General features: G+C 39.6%; 1 protein-coding gene across 8 annotated transcripts in view; it reads right to left on the bottom strand.

Moving 5' to 3' along the window:
- Nucleotides 1-23934, bottom strand: part of rap1gapa (RAP1 GTPase activating protein a) — an 80220-nt gene that overhangs the window by 56006 nt on the left and 280 nt on the right. Inside the window, exon 1 of one of the 8 annotated variants that reach the window (XM_054772354.1) lies at nucleotides 8945-9087. The exons of 6 other annotated variants lie outside the window; for them this stretch is intronic. In XM_054772354.1, coding sequence (XP_054628329.1) covers nucleotides 8945-8988 — 44 coding nt within the window. In that variant the 5' untranslated portion in view covers nucleotides 8989-9087. Of the gene's footprint in view, nucleotides 1-8944; nucleotides 9088-23934 lie in introns of those variants that run through there. One more of the 8 variants, XM_054772364.1, reaches the window with a different exon arrangement.

Raw genomic sequence — 23934 nt, 5'->3', positions numbered from 1 at the left:
TAAACCAGCCTCCAAAAACTTTATTAAGTTTGGCCCATTTTCTTGCATTTGTTTAAGGGGCAGATCTGCCACATTCAAATGTACAGATAAGAGTAGGGCGCATCAATAAATAAATAAATAAATAAACGGCCAGTCCACCCCTGGATGCTGGTGCAAATAAACATGACCAGGGGTTTCCAAAGTATGAGAGAACACTCCAGGCGAGGAGCAGCAACTTCAGAAAAATAAAGAAACACTATATTTATAAAGATGTGAGGCTAATTTCAGCCATGTTAAGCAAAATTAACCAATATGTAGATCCTATGGTGAAAAAGGAAACTAAGTCTGCAGTAGAAAAACGCCTCAACAAAATAGGCCCCAGAAAATGAGTTTGTTGAGGAGTAGCGGAGGCCCCAGCCATTTTGTATTCTCTGAGGTGAGGCTCACTGCCACACTTTGAAAAACCCTGTTCTAGACCACTAAATCAGGTAATCTTTGGTCACCATGGAGATGTTTTTTGCAGCTATATAATGTCCATCTCCTGGTGCTAAGAGTGACAAAGTCTTTTGCATACCTCGTCAGGTTGTGAAGGATCAAGATGAAAGATAGATGGAAGGAGTAGAATGCAAGACAGCTTAGAATGTGATTTTAATTTTTGTATTTTTTGTATTTCGCTACTCTCATTACACCTGGATTGCCATGCTGGTTCCCCTTTGTATCAGAATATATTATTCTAATGATAAGATTATACTGCACTCAATACAAGTACAACATGCACTTACATACTTTACATACTTCTTTAAATAATGCCTAAACTGTTGCTGCACAACCCAAGCCAGCTAATGGTGCCAACACGTGGAAAGGGAATGCTTAGTATGTCACGGCTTAACAAACAAGGGAGACAAAATGCATGACACAAATATTCCAAGATACAAAATTGAATTGTATACGAATTAGCACCTCCAAGTCCGAGTTCATGGTTCTCACCCAGAAAAGGGTTGAAGGCCATCTCTTAGACGGGGATGAGATCCTGCCCCAAGTGGAGGAGTTTAAGTACCTCGGGGTCTTGTTCACGAATGAGGGAAGGATGGAACAACTGGATTGGTGCAGCATCTGCAGTGTTGCTCATGAGCTTTGACTAGTGACCGAAAGGTACGGGATTGCTGGGTTCTCCCTTAGAGATAAGGTGAGAAACACTGTCATCCGGGAGAAGAGAGTGGAACAGCTGCTCCTCCACACTGAGAGCGACCAAATCAGGTGGCTTGGTATCTGGTCAGGATGCCTCCAAGATGCCTCTCCGGGGAGGTGTTCAGGGCCGGTAGGAGCCCTCGGGGAAGACCAAGGACACGTTGGAGAGACTATGTCTCTCAACTAGCCTGGGAACACCTCGGCATCTGCCGAGAGGAGCTGGGGAGAGGGAAGTCTGGGCTTCCCTGCTTAGGCTGCTGCCCCCGTGACCCGACCTTGGATAAGAGGAAGAAGATTTATGGATGGATGGCAAAATTTAATTAACATTGTTCTTGTTCATTTTGCTGCTGACTACTGAAATGCAAATGTGCTTTCCACCCTTGGGAAGTTGGTGTCCCACAGTAGAAGCACCACAGTTCATACCCAGTTATATTTCTTCAGATAGGATAAGTTTGCATGACATAAAATCACACTAGAATGAGTGAAAATAAACCCCAAACAAGGCAAGTAGCTTCGGTAAGAAATTCCCTAATACATCTATGTCCAAAGGTCCAAAAGTATGACGTATTCCACTTCTTCTTTTGTTGGGACTGATGCTCAAAAGACAAATGAAAGCCGAAAGCTTCCTTATTCTAGGAAAATTGTGTCATTTAGAGGAAACATGCCCAGGGTTTCTTGCTGAGTCTCAAATAAGTAAATGTGTTGTGTTTTGTGTTGTGTTGTGTTATGTAGGTTGCGACCTGATTCATTTGAATGCAGTGGATCACATATTCAATGCCAGCCGTCTGTGTGACATGTGTGGATATTGTATAACACTCCACCTTAAATCCAACAGATTAACACACACAAACACATGCACATAACTTCATGTTTGCTTCATTGCCAAAATACTCAGAGCACGAGGAGGGTGTCACTAAGTCCCGCATCACTAAAAATAACATGTTCTAAATCTTATTATGCTTGAGTTGCTTGGGATTTTTGGAAATCGAATCGGACAGGGTGTTCCCAGATTACTTCATGGGCCAAACAGCAAAACCGATACAGGAAATATTTTCACCTTTGACATCAGCATCCTTTATGGTCAACTTGTTTCTTTTTGGGGTGACCACAAAGTTGAAGAAGTTAAAGGGACTGTATGCAACTCGCTCTTTTCAAACAAAAAAATATAAGAACATAACCGCCAGGCAGCATATGTTACCAATAGTGGTTTGAATCAGGTGTGTCCCTACTGCAGCCCTGGGGCCATTTATGGCCTGCGACTGTTTTTCATTGGCCTTCAGCACATTCTAATACAATACAATATACGAAACAATTTTTTTTAACACCAGCAAAAATGGGAAAAAAGGGCAGTAATTTGGAGAATAAGAACAAAATATTAGGAGAATAAAGTCATAATGTTACAAGAAAAAATAAAATAAAGTTGAAATATGAAAGACTAAAATATGTATTTTTTTTAAGTCATGTTAATGTGAGAAACAAACAAAATAAAGAATAAGTTGCAATTTTAAAAAAATTTGATTGGGTAAGTCTTCTACTATTCCAATAATAAAGTCAGAATATTATGAGAATAAAGACATAATATTACAAGACAAAAAGGTACAAGAACATAGTTTAAATATTTGCATTAAAAAAAGTAAAAAAATAACAAAAAAGTGGAATGTAAAAGGAAAAAGTTCGTACTAATAATGCGCTGTCGCCGATAACACAAAGCTGAGATGCAAGCTGTTTTTTTCTTTAATATAAAAAAAAATTCTCAGCACATGGTTTAAAAAAGGTAAAAGTGGCCCCCACATCTTTGATTTTTTGGACAAGGTTTGGACACCCCTGGTTTAAATGGACAGATTCTACAAAGAATTTCAATATTTTTCACAACGACAAATTAAACTGCATAAAGATCGTTCTACAGTTTTGTTCAGCCCGAATAAAATGATTGGCATTCATGGCAGTCGCTCACCACTGTTGGTATTCACGTACATGTCCGTGGCACGTACACACACACAAAGCACTCACACAAAAGCAGCACACTCAAAGCTGGAAGAGGCGGGATACAATTCTTGCGTACGATCAATTGTTGGCACCCTCTCGGCAGTTGGAGAACTCGCTGCATACAGTCTGTTTAACCTGAACATGCAAATAAGAATAAGATGTGGAAAAGCTGTATAATGCAAAAAAAAGCATCAGCCTATTTAGGGAAACAATGACAAGTCTGTTCTGATGTCATGTTGGACAAAAGTAGGCTATGGCAATGTGTTAGGGCTGATGCATTTGTGGCTCATGACTCATATTTGTGCATTGAAAAGTGTAGGGTCAAAACAGCGTTCGTTGCCTGCTTTTAGCACGCAAAAGTACACAAACTCGATGAACCTGTTTGTTCATGGTCAGACACAGGATGTGAGAAGAAACTTTGCTTTTCATTCAATCTTTGTCATCTAGTTATCAAACATGAACCAGTTTCCATGGAAGCAGACACCAGTAAGTAACAAAACTACTATTGAATTATCAACCAAGTGCAACTCTCAATTTATCATCTTTTTGTTTGACTTTTGAAAATTTCCTTGACTTCATAAATTTGACATTGGCGTCATGTTATCAAGTCAGCAACATGACTTCTTGCAAGTAGGTCACAAGGCAAGGCGCCCGCGGAGTAAATCCAGCTTAAAGCAAACAAGTTTGTTGTTCAGCTTGCAATCAACTGCACTGGCTTGGTATTGCAGGAAGATTGTATATGTGAAATTTAAGAAGCGCTCAAAATGTAATCCGACAAACATATCCTTTTAAAAAGGCTTGAGGCTTGAGGCTTACTGACTCACTACAGTGTGTCATATTTCTCTGTGGTAAGACAAAAACCATGAGAACGTAAAGAAGTCAGACTTCTTTTAGGACATTGATTGGATGTTATGATCACAATAGATACATGGACAAGAATCTGCCTCGTATTCTAACAGGCTCAAATCCTGTGGTCCCTTGGTTTTCGTTACTGAGTCGTTCCAAAAGGTACAGCAAAAGACGAAACATACAAAAAGCGAGACAATTCTTTCCACAGAAAATAACGTAAATCCAATTCATCTAGAGACCCAACAATAGTAACAAAAACTACATTTTATAAAGAATAATTATGGTTTTACACGCAGAAAACAATGTGCAAAAATTACCTGTGAATATTGTCATTCATCCAGGCCATTATATGTGAAAAAATGTTTAATGATGAATGTATGAAACTTATTGTTGATGCGGACTTCCCATACATCCTGGCAAGATCAAATTTAACAGCGTTTCTAACCGAAGTCAGCTGGGATAGGCTCCAGCATACCCCCGCGACCCTAATGAGGAGAAGCGGCATAGAAAATGGATGGATGGATGGATGGATGGATGGATGGATGGATGGATGGATGGATGGATGGACTTTCTTTATTGAAGTTCTGGCACCCAAAACTTTCTTTGGCCCCATGGCGGGTTATTTAGCAGTTAGCAACGCTGTGTTCGGGCACTTGACTTTGTGGACCAATACAGTACAGGGCAAACGTGCTAGTTTGTTACATGCAATATTGTACAAATACCAAGACAGTGTAGAAAAAATGAGGGAAAAATTTTCCACAAAAAACGAATTATATATTAGTATGAAAAGTGCAGGATGCGTGTGATGATGCTGCAATTTATTATTTATTTATTTTTTGCGTGATGAGCAAAACCATTTCATTTTGGATCCGAAGCAGGGGCCATTCTCATATGTGAACTTTAGTCATAACATTAAGCATACAGCGCCTTGAGTAAGTACATTCATAAACAATCCTTAATCATGAAATACTTTTTGTAAATTCAGTTTAAACAACAACATTTGCTTTAAATGAATAGTGGAATAAGCGCCTTGAAAAATGATATATTCCATCCTTTTGCCAGTGGAAATGTCACTTCCAACCAACACACATTTTTAATTAGATGATTGATTGTATCGTGTGCGTTTTATAATTTTGAATGAATAACTGCAGATTGCATAGGCCTGTTTTAGGTTGGACCTTTTAGTGAACAAAACCTAACGCACACCCTCAGTAGTCATCATTATACTTACTTGATACTGACTCTTACAGTTGTAATGTAGATTATATTGCTGAGAACAAAAACACCAGTTTCAACTTTTACAATGGAACACTTTTGGCATTGCAAGACCACTGTACTTCCTAGTACCTTGTTTTGGCAAACTAGCTCTTATGAGGTATATATATGTATATATAGACACAATTTAAAAAAACAAATAAACTTTGTAATGTGTGTTTCAAATCAGCATTGTCAATGACAATATTGTGTCATAAAATAACCATTTAAACTTGATTCCGACAGGCTGCATAAGCTTGATTTAGCAGGTGACAGCTAGATTTGTGAAAACACCAGTATTGCAGTCCATTCTGGGACTTGTAGTATCAGCAATGCGTGTGTTACATGCTGGCAGATCAATTTAGAAAATCAACTGGCTTTTCTTCTCATAATTAAAAGACAACGGTGACAAATGTAAATAAAATGTGCCTAAGTACACCCATGACTGAAAGCAACACTGAAAAATTAAGACGTTTGCTTTTATATTCAAAGAAGAAAAATGGGGACTCTGCAGGGTTTTTTTTAGATGTGACAAAGTGAAATTAAAATGAAAAATACAGAAATATGATGCTGTGAGTTGTGACTGAAAGTGCATGAGAAAGGAAACTAGATACTGTCAACACACAGAATGAAAACAAACCTGAAATGAAACCGTGTCTCGGCCCAGAGGAGACTGAATGAGCCTTTTCACAGAGACGTGGGTGTAAAATAGCTGAATGTTCTCATTTGGCTCCACTACAAGTTCTAGTACAGTAGTGAACTCGCTCTAATGCACACACAAAAACACTGGTGAAACAGTCACCCATCAGCAGATAGAACACAGCAAACAGATAACATCAACCTCATTATGTGGCCATTCATGCGGTAGATGTCAAATGTGATGGTCAGGACGAGGACAATATATTGACATGCTCATTCCTATTCACACACATTATACAATGTATTGGACTAGCTGGCATCATACCTGACCACCTGACCAACACTTGTGGTTCCTCATCCACATGGAGCCTTTAAGTAACATTTTATTGTCAGAGAGCTGCAACTTTGCAATTCCCTTCCCGCTCCCAGAGTTCTTTCTCAAACTTTAAATCTGGCAGATGATATTTCATCTCATTACGTCCACACTGGTCACAAAATAAAAGACTAGTGTATCATCAAATATATATTAATTAAGTAGTACGAATAAGAAAAATCAAATGTGGACAAAATCTCGTCCAGCGTCTCTCTAAGGGCAAATGGGTGGTCATTCAGACAAAGCAAATATGCACGGTGAACTGCCTGAGTAGGCAATGAAGAGCCATCTAGTCGCTCTACATCTCCTGTTTGTTTTGCCTCTACCCTTGGTAATGCACTTGAATGGCCTCCTGTTCTCAAGTAGCCCTGCCTTGCAGTCTAATCATCTTTTGTCATGCAAACATTTGCTTTTGTCAAACAAAAGAGGCCCTCTCTGTGTTGCTCCCCAAACTCATCCGGGGTTCCATTTTCAGTACAATCAGCGTCAGGCATGAGAGCATCACATCTCTGACAGTGGCAGCAGCCTGCCAGCCTTTGCTTTCAAACCGCAGATACAAAGATTGTGCTTTTCGCATGTGAAGCAAGTTTTACTACTCCTCTTACTCTGTGTGGTTGACGGAGTTTACATTGTGTAATATTGTAATCTTGTCCATCAAAGAAATGACAAATCAGGGCATTCCAAACACACTGTACGCAATCATCTATTGATTGTACATTTTTGAAAAAGAGAAGGACTGTCTCGCTGTGACACCACGCATCACGTTGTTCGTGTCGCCTGACGGTGTTTCCCCCAAGGCCACAGTGAGTGCATTGAGTTCTTTTAAGACAGGGCTCGTCGATCTATTTATTTCACCATAAAGAGTTCATGAGAGGACAGCGAACAGAGAATACACTGTACACTCATTTAGTTTAGCTCACGTGACACCCAGGCATATGATCAGACACGGCAGGCCATTGCATCGCATGAAAACAAATTTAAATCCATTACTGTAGTCAACATCTCAGAGCAGTGATGTAAATGATCACAGTTGCGCACACCAATGACATGCGGTCAGGCGAGGCAGGTGAGGCAGAGCCTGTCATGATGACGAATTAAAAAAGCAAAAATGATAACATGGAATAAATCTAAATATCTGTCATTGAACTGTATGACAAATGTATCTTCTGTATGATTCCAATCATTAAAAGTTTTGCATTTGCACATTTCCTGATAAAATAACAGCCAAAAACCTAAGACGAGGCATCCGCAAGTGTCTGGATCATGGTGCATATGCTAGTTTCTGCTTGTCAGCATGTCGGCAATAATATAATGCTGCAAAAACATTCATTATACACCATGACTTTCTACAGTCAATGTAACGTCTTTAATGTAAAGACATCAAGATTCTTGCTATTTGGACAGTAAAATACAGCGAAATGTCATACGCGCAAGCGCTGCAGTACTTCACATCACCGTGAAAGGGCGGGGACATGTGTCAGCTGGAAGGTGCTTGTCGCTGCCGTTCTCCCATTGAGAGAAAAAGCCAGCAGTTTTTTGTTTGACGGCAGCACAAGTCAAATGCATTAAACATATGTTTATCTTCTGCTGAATGAATGAATGAATTTGACTGCCAACATGGAGGATTATATATCCAAGCTCAACAGAAGGTCATCATACTTTTACAACAAAATATCAGACCTTTTTCTTGAGAAGGATAGGGTGCATGCACAAATAAAAGGTAAGACCACAAATGTTTTGCAGTTTAAAAAAGTAAATACATAGTGAAATGGGACTAAGTAGTATTTGAAAACAAAGTCTCCAACAAATGTGACTTATTTTCTTCTTTTGTCTTGTTATCCTAACAGTGATTGACCTATATTAACATTAAGTCAGTGTCTCACCAACCATGAACCTCACCGCTGATTCACACTCAAATCCACGCTTATGGACAATCCTCCAGTGAACCTACTGCAGTGCAGTAGAGGTACAAGACATTTTAAACCAGAATTACTTGGCTGTGACACAGATGTGCTAACCACCACACCAGCAAGTCAACATTTAATTTGTGTACATGTTTGCTGCCATTTAGCATATACCATCGCTATTAAAAGCAAGCTCCAAATTTGTTATGGAGGCATTTGTGGGAAGACATAATTGAAAATCTAAAGATATCCATATACAGATTCGCTGGCGCACCCATTTACCTGAAGAGCATTCGACTGAAATTGGGCCCCACAAGTGAAAACATGAGTGCCCAGTAGCAGTGATGGTGTGCAGTTCTTGAATGGAGCTTGTGTCACAGTTTGTTTAGGTTAGCATTACAAGCAGATCCAAAGCAAAATATAATTAACTGAACTAATACAAAACCCTTAGAAGTCAAGCCGTGTCTCTAAACATGATGCCTGATCATTACTGGGCACAATGCAGCCTTCTTTACTTCGGCACAAGCTTTTTCAACACTTATTTGCTGCATTAGAGAAGGCATGAACACAACCATCATTGGGGCAAAGCTACAATAATACACATGATGGCACCCTGGTGCACAAATGCACCCACACACACGTACAAGAGAATGTGCAAAGTCATCAACAGGGACACAGAGCAAGATATACAAACACACTCTGTCACACGTGCTATAAAGACATTCTGTGATTTTATAAAGCGTATGAATATGATATGAATTGCAACTCTTACCCTCCATAGGCTCCAAAAGTAAAACTCCTTTTTCTCTGTGGCATACCTGCTGACACACAACAGTGACTGAGTCCACTCAGAGCTCAATGGAGCCAGCACTTGTGTCACAAATGCTGACTGAGCATGTGTGTGTGTCCACTCCCCCAGCAAGGGCTAACGTGCCCTGCCTCTTCCTTGCTTACACGCCTTCTCTGCAAACAGGCAGAGGGAAAGAGGATGAGGGGGGTATAGGGGTGACAGTGGTGTGTGCTGACCATGCCAGGCTCCTAGTGATCCAGAAGCATACGTACAGGCCACCTCCTCTTTTTCATAGCTCAATCCCAATTTTTAATATACATCTCTGGGCCAAACGCACTTGTTGCTAGTGTTAGACTTGTTGGTCCACTTGTGCAGCTCACCAAAAGATGCTGGTCAAACGAGCTGCAGACACCAAACAAACAATTCATCACTCTACGCAAACGCTCTAATCACAGAGCTCTGGTCGGGTTGTCAGCTTCACGCCTGCTGAGCAACTTTCTAATCTTTTCATGCATCTACTGCCTTCTTTCTTTCTTTTGTGAACCCATCACTTCTGGTATGCACTCAAAAGAAGGATTAATGGGGCATCGTATTACCTCTGTCACTGTAAGCTTCACTGGTTAAAGCAGAAAGTATTAACTTTGTTTGTTTTTGTGTCCTCCTTCTAGACTCCCCCTACAGCTGTTAAGTCCAATTTACTTGAAAGTTACTTTGCTCCGTACTACAAAAGAGTACTGGAGCCACATGCCAAAATATTACAATATTGAGAAAATGTAAGAGAAAGTCATCATTCCACTAGAAGAAATTCATCATCTTACAAGAAAAAACATATACAGTCGACCCTCTAATATCACGGTTTGATTATGGCTCCCTCACTATGTTGCGTTTTTTTCAGAAATGTATTAATTATTTAATGATCGCTGTTTCGTGGTAGACTATGGTTTATTATTAGTCAAAACATACTGAAATGCAAGTGATATGTAGCATTTTGGCCACTAGGCAGCAGTAATGTGACATGGATGAGACATCCATCGACATTAACCTACCTTACACTCGATTTTTCTTGTCATTGTCATATTTGTCCAAACAAAAGTAGCTTTAGTGGTATCAGGCATTAAAATGAACAAGAAACTGAAGAAGCAAAGGTGGTCTAATAATTGTTTCCATTATTGTATGTTGAACATAGGAAGTGAACAAATGTATTGGCAATCGATGTAATATGGAGAGGGGGTAGGATAGAATAAACTCTGCTTCTTCCTACTCCTTCTCAGACATGTGGAATTGTGAATTGTAACATGAAGAATTCAATGTAAACTGTAAGCATGTTTGAAATAAATTAAACCATAACCATACATCTTAGTTCCATTTAAAAAAATATTTTATTCACTGAAAAACTTTTGTGTTCCTACCTTTTATCTGTATATTAAGTACATGCAGCCTTTCCTTCTCCAGCAAAAATTCAGATATTTTTTTGTACTGTAAAAGTCTGAACACCTGTTGAGTTCATGTATGTAATCCTCCATTTTGGCAGTCAAATTCATTCATTCATTCATTCAGCATCGCATAAAAATATCTTGCATTTGACTTGCTGCTATCCAGCTGGTGCTGCTGCTGTCAAAAAAAAAAACCCGCTGGATTTTACTTTATTCACTTCCTGTTCGATATGTGCCCCTCGCCAGTTTCAGTGCAACATAATAATATTTCTGTTCTGGTGCTGTTCACTTTTAAATATGCAATTTTAATTTCACAGAAATCAAGCCACATCGGCTGCACAGATATAAGCCAAATGAGGCACTATATTATCAATGAACACTGAAAGGTGGACTACAGCCTGTCAATCGCTGACATACAGACAGACCATTCATTATCACATTCATGCAGTCATTGAGCGGGAGCAAATCTCACACTAGCTGCATGAATATTACCAGAGTGAACCACTCCACTGTCAGTGGCAGTGGGCATATTTTTGTCAGTTGTATGCCAGTTATTTTCTGACTCTGTACTTTTTTCATGTAAAATGAAAGAAAAAAAGTTTGTTGAACTCAGGGATAAATAACATTATCATATCTCAGAAGCTTACATTCCATTCAGCTAAAATCCCTTATTCAGCAATTACTGATGGCAATCTATTTGAGAATCCTGATTTCCTTACATTCATTATGGCTCAAGATGTTGAATTACGTGTTTTGTTGTTACTGGCCAGTGTCCACAAACCAGGAACTGAACTGGTTAAAAGGCTGTAGCAGTGAGGCGCATGCCAACAGCCTCTTAAGGAAGGAGCTCATTCTCCCTCAATATTTATACTGTATGGCAGTGAACACACCGCCTGTTGCCGCTGTATACTGTCAAAATATTTTCCAGATACTTGACTGAACAAGGAGTGCACATAGACGGGGATATTTGGAGAGTTTGCAGAGGAAGGGGTGCCGTCCAAATATAAGGGTGCGAGGATTCAAAGAGCAATTGTGCTTTGAAGTAAGTGGAAATAAATGAGGCCTTATCTCACATTTTCTTCTAATGGCAGCTGAAGCCGTGCACCATGTCATTATTTCAAGCTGGGAAAATGTGCTACTTTGTGATCCAACTAGAGCATCTATTATCGTCACGTAATTAGATACATTGTTTCAAGATAAAAATTTGAATATATTGATTTAGATGAAACTATTATGTTGGAAACATGACTTTTTCAAGTCATACAGATACAGTATAATAATGTTGGTAGTTACGCTAACTTAATCTTGTACATCATTTTATATTAGATTTTCTGAACGAATTACTTAAAACTAGGGCTATCAATTGATTAAAATATTTAACCACCATTAATTGCATTTTATCCATAGTTAACTCACAATTAATCACAATTAATCACAGATAGAAGTTTTTATCCATAAGTGTACCACCTATCAACATGAGACTGGATAATATGTTTACTTTATGCATTTTTTTGTTTATTAAACATTCTGTTGTTTTTATTTTTTTAAAACAGCTCAACACAAAATGGACCTCAATGTATAAAAAGAAAGACAAAGTACACATTGGTAAAGTAAACTGTCCATCACTCAAATATCTGACTAGGACTGCATCTATATACTGTAGTGCAGTCAGGCAATAGCTTATACTTCACACCCAAGCAGACGCACAAACACTCTTTTACACACACTTTTCTATTCCTCGTTGATTCAAGGTATCTACCTAACCTGACAAGCTCCTGTAAATAGTTGAAGTGTGAAATAAAACTCAAGAAAGTCGACTGGAGTTGAGTTGATAAAGCGTCCTCTACGATCTTCTTTTCAAGTGCAGCCTGGCTAAAGTCCAAAAGAACTTGACAGCTAATAAATAATAAATTCCCTCGCAAGCCTTTTCGGCCATCTCATTTAGCATTGTGTGTGCGCCTGCTCACTTCAGCCTTTGTCACATTGACACAGGCCACCTAATAGTTGTCCTCGGCTATGTCTGCCGGTAACTAGCAGCCCAAATTTTAACTCACACTTCAAAGCAAAAAAATCAGCCAAGAGATGGCTCACGTTAGTAAGGACACTCGTATGCCAAGGTACCACTGTATAAATGACAATAAAAAATATCTATAGTGCCCCAGTACCTTGTCTTTTCTGTCTGGTATTTAAGAGTCGGCGCACTCCGTGACAACTCAACTCACAGCGACAGCAGATGCAACTTTGGTCTTGTCGAGAGCGCAATCTGCCAGGGCTTTGAAGCTAAACTTACTATTCAAAATATCCTTTTCTTTGTCCATTTCTGCTCAATATTTGTTCCCTCTTGTGGCTCCACATCAGCTGCCACACCGCTGCATTTCCTCAAACGACAGAGTGGGCCGAGGGTCAAACAGGATGTGCGCACGTTAATTGCGCGTCAACAAAACTAGTGCCATTAAAGGAAATTTCAACTTTGACAGCCCTACTAAAACATAAAGTTGAAGCAATGTCATACAATTGAATGCAAAGTTGATATAGTTGCGTGCTGGAGAAGCATGCACGTGTTCGTTGAATTGTAATTGTAATTGGGATGCTCGGGATCGGCGTATACGATGAGGCAAATGGTGGTTACACACGTGAGGTGGATGAAATATGAATTCCGAATGCTCACTGATGCAGATTTAGACAGATTTGTGAACAATATTTTAGAGTTAGCTAGGCCTTTTGTGTTTAAAATTCTTCAATCTGAGTTCAGCTCATGAAAAATGGGCGCAAAAACAAAAGTGTTGCATTTATACTAGAGGTGTCCCGATACAATTTTATCACTTCCCATACAATACAGCCTTGAATATTGGCCAATATTGATACAGATCCGATATTAACACGTATCATGCATACTTTTATTACTTGTTTTGTACCATGGAATGTAGAAAAGGCTTGATCAAGTGATATTAGTTAAACAGAGAACAATAGTCAGCAACAGTAAGGATGAGAAAAACTGACCCATTTACTTCTTGATTTCTCTGGTGGATAGTTTTATCGACAATAGGCATGATGTAGCGTGGCTCGAGGTGCTTGTTTAAACCTGACATGACTCACTAGAGATGGTCGAGTATTGACCGAGTCATTCAAAACTCCCAAGTTTTTACTGAACCGGGACTCATGGTTATTGGTCTCTGTTAACTCATTCACTGACCCCGTCAATAATTATATCTCCAAAGTGGGCAGCGTTAATTTGCGTGATTGCCGTAATTCAATTAAACCGAATCGTGAACCTGACGCGGGCTCACAGGTTCAGTGAGTCGGGTAGGTGGACTTGTGGCACATCTGAGAGTTTCTCGGGTGATGTAGACCATTGGCATTGAGTCAGTTTTTGGGAGTTTGTTTTTTTGCGCATGCGCACTGTGACACACGACTCAAGTGAATCAGTGAGTGACTCATAAAAACTCGAGTCAGTAAAAGGAATAAAGTTTACGCTATTATCCACCTCCGACAGTGGCTGGCTGTTTTCTGTTATAGCCAATAAGCTTTTGCAATCCGTTTCACATCCGCTTTCCAAATGTTTCGAACAACGGTGGATGGTTGAGGGAGTCGAGGTGTTGCGAATATCTTCATGTCCTTTTTGGTGATGCTGCTTGAAATGCACAATGAGGTTGGTTGTATTAAACTTCCCAGGTTCTGTGCTGCCATGGGAAATTTGCGCATGTCAAGTTTTGCACTCAGCTGCAACTTCTTTTTTGGACTTAAACAAAAAATATTGCCACACGGCCAACGTCACTACTGTTCCTTGATAAACTCCCTAGCGCACTCTGTTGTTGTGATCACATGGACTTTGCACGCTGAATAGAAGTGCTACTGCTGGATAGTAGCGCTGAAGCGGAGTCTGGAATGGGCTGTTTGTATTGGAGTGCAAACATGGGAGATTTTAAATGCAGGTCGATATAATCGGATACTCATTTTTTGATAATATCGGACCAATATCCAATATCAATATCGGATCGAATACCCCTAGTTTACATTATTGTTGAGCGAAGTTGAGTAGGTTTGTTGATTGTTGTCATTATTTCAAAATATTGAATGTGAACTGTGTTGAGTTTTTTTTTTGTTAAAAGAAAAACTTTTTCCCATCAGCCACAATCCTGATGTGAGACATGAACACACGTCTTTCCCCTTTCCAAAGAAAGAAAACAGCTAGCATGAGGCAGCTAACAATGCACGTATCGGGATTCACCTATTTTGTCTATAAAGCCCTCTAAAACACATACATGAAATGCCGACATTGTTCCATTTACATAATGTGACCTGTGGCGTAGTAGTGGCGCTCACAGCGTCTCAGGCCACTACCGAGAGGTAACGTTAGCTACTGGAGCTGTTGCTGCTGCATCGCCTGTGACTTTGGAAAAGTTACGGTAATGCTAGGTTATAAATCATGCCTCGCATGTACAGTATATAGTAGAAGGTTGTGGCAATAAGCTGAAAAATTGGTCAACTTTGAGATTCCACATGCAACCAACCAAACATACGAACAGACTGAAGCAGTGGATAGTGGCGCTCCGCTTAGACCTGGCAACATTGCTAGGAAGACTCAGCTAGATGCTCGTTTGCTCTCAGCGTTTTTACCTGCGGACTATGCAGACATTACCAGCTCAACAGGGAGCACAAGTCTTGTGCTGAAAGACACAGCCATCCCATCGGTGACAGCGGGACATTGTAAGTGACTGTTTTGTTACTGTATATTCTTATTTTGTCCATTTTTCCAGCATTTAGTGCTACACGATAATGCTACGAGAATGGCTTAGTGTTTCACTATAGCTGGATCTGCCTAGCACCCAGCAACGTTATTCTCTGCCTGAAGGGGTAAGAGTAAAAAGTAGTCGGCATCAGCTCTCACAAGGTCTACTATGATTAGTGGTAGCGAATGCGCTCTCTATGCAGCTGTTGTTGACAGAAGTAGCATTCTTTGCAATCAATGCACCCAAGAAAGACGTTTCGGTAATGCTGAAAATGACCAAAATACGGTAAACTACAGTATTATATGTTAGAATGAATGTGCCTGTTACTACATGGTCTATATAAAAAGATAAAATGTTGTTGGAGGATTTTTAATAGAGGAATTTATAGGTGGAATAGATGCATCCCCAGTACATGCATTATTAGCTGCCTCATGCTAGCATTTTTTTCAATATTTAGAACGCACAGAAAAGAGAATGACGTGTTTATGTCTCACATAAGGATTGTGGTTAATGGCAAAATCCCCCCCCAAAAGTTCAGTTTTCCTTCAAGTCAGTGTAGTGTCTTTTTTAGAGTATGCTAATACACACAGAGGATGTTTATTACTTGAAGCGACTTGAAGGGACATTGAATATGACTGCAAGGTAATTCAGTGCTGCTTCCTGTAGAAATGACCCCCCCACTTTCACATCCTCTGCTAGAGGACTCAGTATTTAGACTCCTATGGTGGACTTCTGAAAATAACATAGTTGAAGAGAGGGTTTTATGACCGAGTGGGGCGAGCCCACTGAATCGTCCCCTTCCCAATGGGGTCACACGGCCCTCAGGCCCGCCAAGACCCGCCACAAACACACTGCCGCGGACACTATCGCCTTTCACAGCTCTCTCAGTAGAGAGCTGCGATATGACGGCGAACACGCGAAAATAGACGAATGAAACACGCCCACTGCATGTTCTACTCTGTTGAGGACTGAAAGCAAACCTCGAGATTGTCACGGTAAGTTTGGTTTCAACACACTGAAAGATGTTTGAGTATGACTGCCCCATATGCAATCAAAATCATATATTTCAAAGGGCAGGTAATTCATTATTTAAGGCACTGACTATGAGATGAGTGCAAGGATGCAGTCTGCAGCATGAGCATAGCAGCACATGCTTCCTATTACTCTGTACTGCAAAGAAAGATCTTTTTCAGTAATAATGGATCATCAGGGCCACATGATCTCTCCCCGTGCCCCCAGCAACCTCATGATAGAACCAAGCCGGACTTTGCCTTCATGCCAGGCGATCAATAGATAGCAGAGACATTTTGATGCACAATAATACTCACCTTTGATGGTTGATGAAAAGAATACCAAAAGGAGAAGGGGGAAAAACTGTTATCCCTTTGCCGCCTGCTCATGCAAGAGGAGTGTCACTGATATTCACTGTGCTCAAATGAAATATTGATGAATTCAGCATATCAAAGGATTGGATTCCAGGAATATTTTTCATTTATTTAGACAGGGTAATAATCATACAATAACTTGTACACTTACATTAAGTGCCAACTAATCAATAAGCTGCTTCATATTAACTTAACAATATGTTTATTATACTATCGTTTAGAGTGGTGTCGAATTGCACTATTATCATACTGAAGGCTGTTTCTAATATTTAGGCTGCCTAATTAAGTTACAAAAGAGGAAGAGAAATCAATGCACATCTGTCCCCAGTATTATTAGCATGCTGGGAAATAGCTCCCTCCTCTGGATACAGTAATAGAACTTCATACTGTAGTGTATTATCAAGCTGCTGCAACAAAGCCATGCTATTCCTTCCAGCATTATTCCTTATTAATTATGTGTTAACTGCTTAACATTGTGTGTTTTTTAATCTGTTTGAAAGCCTCTAGAAGGAACTGTCTGCCTGCATTGCCTGCAGACCAATCTCATGAACAATAAACTGCTTGTTTTGTTTGTTTACAAAATTAAACAAATACAGCCACGCCACATAGAAGCTTAAAGAAACTAATAGAACCTGACGCAATGTAACACAAAAATCATGTGTGACAAGCGTTGATGAGTGAGACGGACTGTAGTGGTATACGCATTAAGCATTGATCTCGACAACTTCTCTCCAACCAGACATTGTGCTCTGGTCCACTAAGTCTGCCATCATGGCCGAACTGGAGAGACGTCCCTGCCACTGCTCCACCACCCGGATATGTTCCAGGATTAAAGGAGCGAAACATCTGTGCTCACGACTGCATGTCTGAGAGATGTTCTTAGGATGGAAGGGTTTTTATCAAAACTGCTGGCAGAGAGGAGTCCCCTGCTGGAATCATTCTCATCCTCCAGATTGTTCCGCTGCATTCATTCTGTCTGTCACACAGTTCAGTGACGCAGAGAACAAGTTACTACAGCGAGGAACAGCGGACAGTGTTCATCGTTTCAGTTAATTCCTAATCGAGTACAACCTTATTCTATTACACATTCATGAATATTCACTGCCTGATGGAGGTACGTGATTAGTTCTGGATAAAGGAATGAATTGCAAATGTTGCTCCTTATTCTAGCATCATTTTACAGTTTAGGTAAAAATGTGTTTTATTGGCTGATGACCCAAAAAAGTGTCAAATGTAATATTCCTTTGATGACAATGTTTTGGGTTTAAAGAAAACCCACCATACCTGACAGAAAGGAAAGAAAGACTTTGACACCAGCTAAAAAAGATACATTTGGATATCATTAGGGATGGGTACCTTTCATGTTTGAACAGATACAATAGAGACACTGTATCTGGGAATTTATGTGGTAACCAATGTTATTTTACAATTTTATTTTTAAATAAATAATATAGATATATAAACTTTATATATCATCTTCAACAAATATATCACAGCATCCAACTGTTTGTACTGCAACATTGCAGTTATTTCATAAAATTCTTTAACTTAAAACCCAGCTCTACATTCTGCTATAGGTTTTAATATACCTACAGTATATCTTTACGAATTTAATGAATACCAACTGCATATGAAAGTGAAGCAAACTTATTTTCTGAACTACAGTATTTGTATCTTCGTTCCTTGTGCATTTCTTTTTGAAGAACAGTACGGGGCGATTTAATTGCTTGCAGCGTTCTGGTCGGATTTCGGTGATGAGGAACATAGTTGCGGTTAGTTGGTGGGGCCACTTAAGTAAAGAGTTTGGCTTCTTAAAACAATAAGCTTTCCAAAGAGTAATAAGTTTGCATCGCAAAAAACCCTAGAAAAAAATCACGATTGTTAGGTCTGATTTTTTTCGGCAGGCAATTTTGAGATGCAAATGTTTTACTGTTTTGAACGTGTATTGTTTTCAGAAGCCAACATCTTTACTTAAGTGGCCCCAGCAACTAACCGGAACTCCGTTCCTCATCACCAAAATCCGACCAGAACGCTGCTCACGGGACAAAGTGGGTGATAAGTCAGCGTTGATGCACTACACTGCGTCTGCACAACGTCTTGTCAAAACATCTGAACTATCCCTTTAAGTCTTTGTGAGGATCTGGCTTAAGGGGCTGATGCAGGAATGTATTATTACTGTTTGAGTCATTGTGTCATCAAAAGAACCAGAGTCATAATGGCACCCCTTGTTTGTTTATCACCCTCTATCAACCAGGAAGTAGCGTGCAAACTAACAGATGCAAAAACACACAAAATACTTAACTTTTTCCCCATTTTTTCTAAAAACTCAGCCTTGGTGGAGGTCTGCATTACACTAAGTGACATTCAGTCATTAAAGTGTAGTAAGTAATGGTTTCCTCAGACATTTGCACAGTACGTCATTCTTTTATTAATGATGCCAACAAGCAGGATTGTACCAAGCAGCCAGGACAGAGACATCTGCACTGCTTTCCTACATTGCATTTTCAGTTCTACAGCCGCATGCCTAATGTACCCTTTACCCTGCAAATGCTTTATGTAAGTGTGCATTATAGCCACATGATTGATCATTGTACATCAAATCCATTGTTCTTATATAAGGTTTGCAGTGTTGGAGCTAGAAGCCTGGTGATGAGACACGAACCTGCATGATAATAAGTGTTACATCAAAGAGCGTGTATGTGGGCCGTAACAGCCTTGTTGGCAAAGAAAATACTGAATGAATGACGGTACAAAGGCACAACATGAGAAAGAAAAAGATGGAATTAATATAGAAGGCGCACAGATAAGACGGCAGGGATGAGGGTGACGCATTGAAAAACCATCAAAGAGAAGCTACACTTTGCCTCTAATAATCTGTTCACAGCAGTGTGCTGACGTCCTCCTCCCAGGAGAAGTAGAACGCGCAATCATTTAAGGGAGGGAAATTATGAATACCACCATGAGGTCTTAAGTGTATATTATTTGGTATATTTATTTTGGTGTGAAAGTGTTTGCCCCCTTCCTGATTTATTTTTTTGCATGTTTGTCACACTAAAATGTTTCAGATCATCAAACAAATTTAAATATTAGTCAATGACGACACAACTGAACACAAAATGCAGTTTTTAAATGAAAGTTTTTATCAGGGCGCAAAAAACATCCAAACCTACATGGCCTTGTGTGAAAAAGTGATTGTCCCCCCTGTAACTTAACTGAGATCTCTGAAGAGGAGATCCCCCAGCACACCATCCGTAGTCTCATTAGGAGCATGCCCCGACGTTGTCAGGCATGCGTACAAGCACGTGGGGGCCACACAAACTACTGAGAATCATTTTGAGTTCATTTTTTCACTTTCATTTTTGGGGTGTCTTTGATTTCCCCCCTTTATAGGGTGATCATTTTCATTTCTAGCAAATTATGTGGCATCATTTTGTTACTAATACATCACCCAATTATTGTCAGGAAAGATATTCAAGATCATTTTCCCCCCAATTTAGATCTGATGTGTTTTTGAAGTGTTCCTCTTGTTTTTTTGAGCAGTATATATTCTGAAGATTGGCCTATTGACTGCATTCATTATAGCAGAAGTGTGCATCTCTCATACTGTGTAGCAAGAACAGGGTTGCATTTAATAGAGGGTTAATAACACAGTAGATGTCAAACTAGATCACAAGGGGACGAGAGTGCAGAGAATTGCAGGCCTATGCCCACATGATCATAGTGCATGTTTGGCAATAAATGAGCGCAGTGCCTCCGGAGCGGCCTACTGGCCTCGCATAAACCAGCATATAAATAATCCATGGGAAATCTGCCATTGCATGTGTGCAAAAAGGCCTGGTGAAGTTCTTAGGATCCTCAAGCTTTCTTAACATATGACATAGCCTAGTGGATAATAAAATCTGCCAAAAACAGTTCTTTGACTATTATTGATGATGCAAAAATATTTTGTTTCCTCATAATTGTCCAGTAAAATCACAGATATGATACATCTTTAAACTATGAAAATAGTGCATTTTGAAATCAACAGCTCTTGAACAATTTTTTTACAGTCTTTTGCCACTTTCTTGTGTCATTTCCAGCCAGAGGATACACATTCAACACTTAAAAAAAATCCCTTTAATTCCAAATCCGTCCAGGGATTAGCTGTACATAATCCTGTAGGTACTGTACTGTATGTTTACAGCCTTTCAGTGCAGTTTGTGTGCAGGCAAATGGTCAAAACTAGGGATGTCCCATATTGGCTTTTTTGAGGAAAAACGATATGCCGATATTGTCTAACTCCGATTCTGACATCAACCGATACCAACACGTGTAACACCCCATCATAACATCACAAACAATCACTTTTTCACACAGGGCAATGGAGGTTTGAATGTAGTTTTTTCTCCCTGTGTTGTCATTGACTAATATTTACATTTGTTTGATGATCTGAAACATTTAAGTGAGACAAACACGCAAATGTGAAATCAGGAAGGGGCCAAACACTTTTTTACAGCACTGTATTGCTTATCCTGTTCAGGGACATGTATTTGAATCACTAAAGCTAAAAAGCTAGCCCGGAATGTGACCCTCGGTCTCAACAAACCAATGCACTTCAGGCACCATCTAATTTAGAATCACACAATCTATGACCCCAGTCTTAGTCTTAAAGGATAGATTTTCAATTACATTAGTGAAAACGCAAAAGAAATTGTTAAAGAAAGCCGATCTCGACGTTCTTTCCATCAACAAAGCTTTCCGTACTCTTTTTATGAAGCCATGTTGTCTAGTTCTGATAAAACTGCTATGTCTATCTATGACAACAAAGCTTTTTTACCAGCCTGTAGTCTGGTCTTATTGTTGGGACATTTAAAGCTGCTGATCTAATGGACTTGCGCGATTACGTACTCTCGCCAAGGTGACTGTGGCACAAGTGGGGCAGAAAACAAACAAGGTGGATGTTCACACAAAAGGTAAGACATGATTGAATGTATCCCCAGAGACTAAATACATTGATCAATTTGTGGATAGGGAGATTTTTATCCCTAATTATACTGCAGTTGCTGTCATCATCTGACAACATCTGATTAATAATTGCACAACAGTGGTTACAAACTGTCATGCTCCAGGACACTGGCAAGGCCAATTAGTTGTTGACTAGAGGCCCCTCACCATGATGCTCATTTCCCCCAAATGAAACCAAATTGACAATCAAACCAAGCCTGACGTGCGTTGCTTTGCTTGCAAGCCCTATGCACTTTTAACAAAGATGTTAAGATTTTAGGATACTTAATACTGCAACTAAACACCAATGTAAATGTTTCCTTTCAGTGCAAATCGTCTTGTTGCAGAGAAATCTTCCATACTTCTAACATCGCTCGGCTGTAAAAGGAAAGGTCCTATTACATTTAATAATAGAAGAGGCTGCTGTGAGGAGGGACAGGCTGCTAAAGCACACAAGCCTCCCACTGCCAACATAGCGACAGAGGCACTCAGCTGAGACCGGGGAGAAATGAAGGGAGAGCGGCGGAAAGGAATGAAGAGATTTAGCAGGGAGTGCATGATAGAATGGATGGGAGACAATAGCATGTTAAAAAGGAAAAGGAAGAAGTGAAGTGCTGCAGCAAGGGGGAAAATCAGTATGAAGGTAGTGAACGACGAACTGCATAATAAAAGGCTGAAAATATTTTAGAAAGTCAAATCTGGGCAATCATTAAAAAGAATGAAGCTTATCTACAATTTAAAAAAAAAAGTTTTTTTTGTCTTTTGTTTGCACAAGGCTTTGAGGCACTCTGGCATGATTCCAAATAGATCAGCACATTAAAGGCAGCAGGCTGCAGGAAGTACGAAGCTGGAAGTAAACAAAGAACAAGGACCTCTCCCAATGCTAAAATGTGTAAGTCCATATTATGTCATATTTCATATTATGTCTACACCATTGGGTAATGCGAGTATAAGGGTGATTATAGGGGTGTTATTCCACGTATAGGGCGCTAATAATGTTAAAAGCCACATTTAGAAGGTCAGGTTTCCTATGCTCTAACTATGAAATCCTACTTTGCGGAAATCACGGTTGGGTCTGGAACATATTTACTGTGATAAACGAGGGATTTTGTTTCGTCTTTGTTTGCACAAGGCCTCGAGGTACTCTGGCATGATTCCAAATAGATCAGCACATTTAAAGCCCGCAGGCCAGCAGATGTGAGGGCAGCTTGGAGGGGGCAGAGGTGTCTTGCTGCTCAGGTGCAGCCTTCACTCACTGAGGGATGCTGCTATCAAACAACTGCAAACACAAGTCAGCCCTGCAGCTGCACAGATGCACCACTAAACACACACTAAATCAACATTGTACTATTCCTCCTGGCCCTTAGATGTTGCCTGCCACCTGGGCTAAGGCTGAATATTGTTATAAAACCGATATTTTCTTCATCTGGCAAAAATGATTGGAAGCAATGCATTTCTGGTCCCGCACACAAAACCTAAAGATGCTTGACTGAATGGTAAGTGACGATTTACATTTCTAATTACAGAATATTTTGGATGTTGTAATTATTGTAGCCATGCTTTTTATTACAACATTTACATGATGAAGATTAAATCTGATATCCTCATCAGGTCCGACACATAGCAAGGCAAAATTTAAATGCATCCAGAATAGGAGCAGAGGTCTCAGGGGTGTCACATGTTCTAATGATAGGGTCTTGCCTCTTCGCATGTGGCTTTTTTTTTGTTGTGAATTTTGCAATTAATTCATCCAGACAAGTTAGTTTGTTTCTCAAACTGGGCGCAAAGTACTCTAAATCCAATGACAAAGCATGATTTAAGTACCGTACCCGGAGCCGGCTGGCCCATGGGGCCAGATAGGCAGATGCTAAAGGTGCTGTGGCCTCCAGGGGACGCCAAAAGAAATCGGGGGAAAAAAAAAAATTCATCTTCAATACAGTAATGATATTAAAAGTAGTAATTACTATTAACTCTTAAAATGGAAAAGCTCACAGATTCAAATGCAAAGCAAAGCCCAATTAACATTAATACAAATGATAAGTCTCATAATTCTTGTACATAGTTTTGCATATAATTGTGTATACAGCTTTTGTATAATTATTAGAGTTTTCATACATAGTAGAGTTACTGCATTGTGTAAATTTGGCTTATATATACACCGTACTGTTATTGTGTGCAAACTGCGTGGTTATTAAAACTGACGTTGACTGTTGTATTTATAACGTATTCCCTTATTTACAGGATTTTTATTTAGTTTTAAGGTTATTTATATTGTGTTTCAGATTTGTTGTATTTATTTGTAACTTGTTAACCATGTGAATAAACTAGGTGAAAAATGATGTAATAAATTATCCATTCAATATCTTTTACAAGCATATGCATATTGATGGAGGGGGGCGCCATATAAAATCTAGTCTAAGGGCGCCACTTTGGTTAGGACC

This window comes from Dunckerocampus dactyliophorus, chromosome 1 (assembly GCF_027744805.1).
Source record: "Dunckerocampus dactyliophorus isolate RoL2022-P2 chromosome 1, RoL_Ddac_1.1, whole genome shotgun sequence".
Lineage (NCBI taxonomy): Eukaryota > Metazoa > Chordata > Actinopteri > Syngnathiformes > Syngnathidae > Dunckerocampus > Dunckerocampus dactyliophorus.
This window is presented reverse-complemented; position numbering and strand designations above follow the sequence as displayed.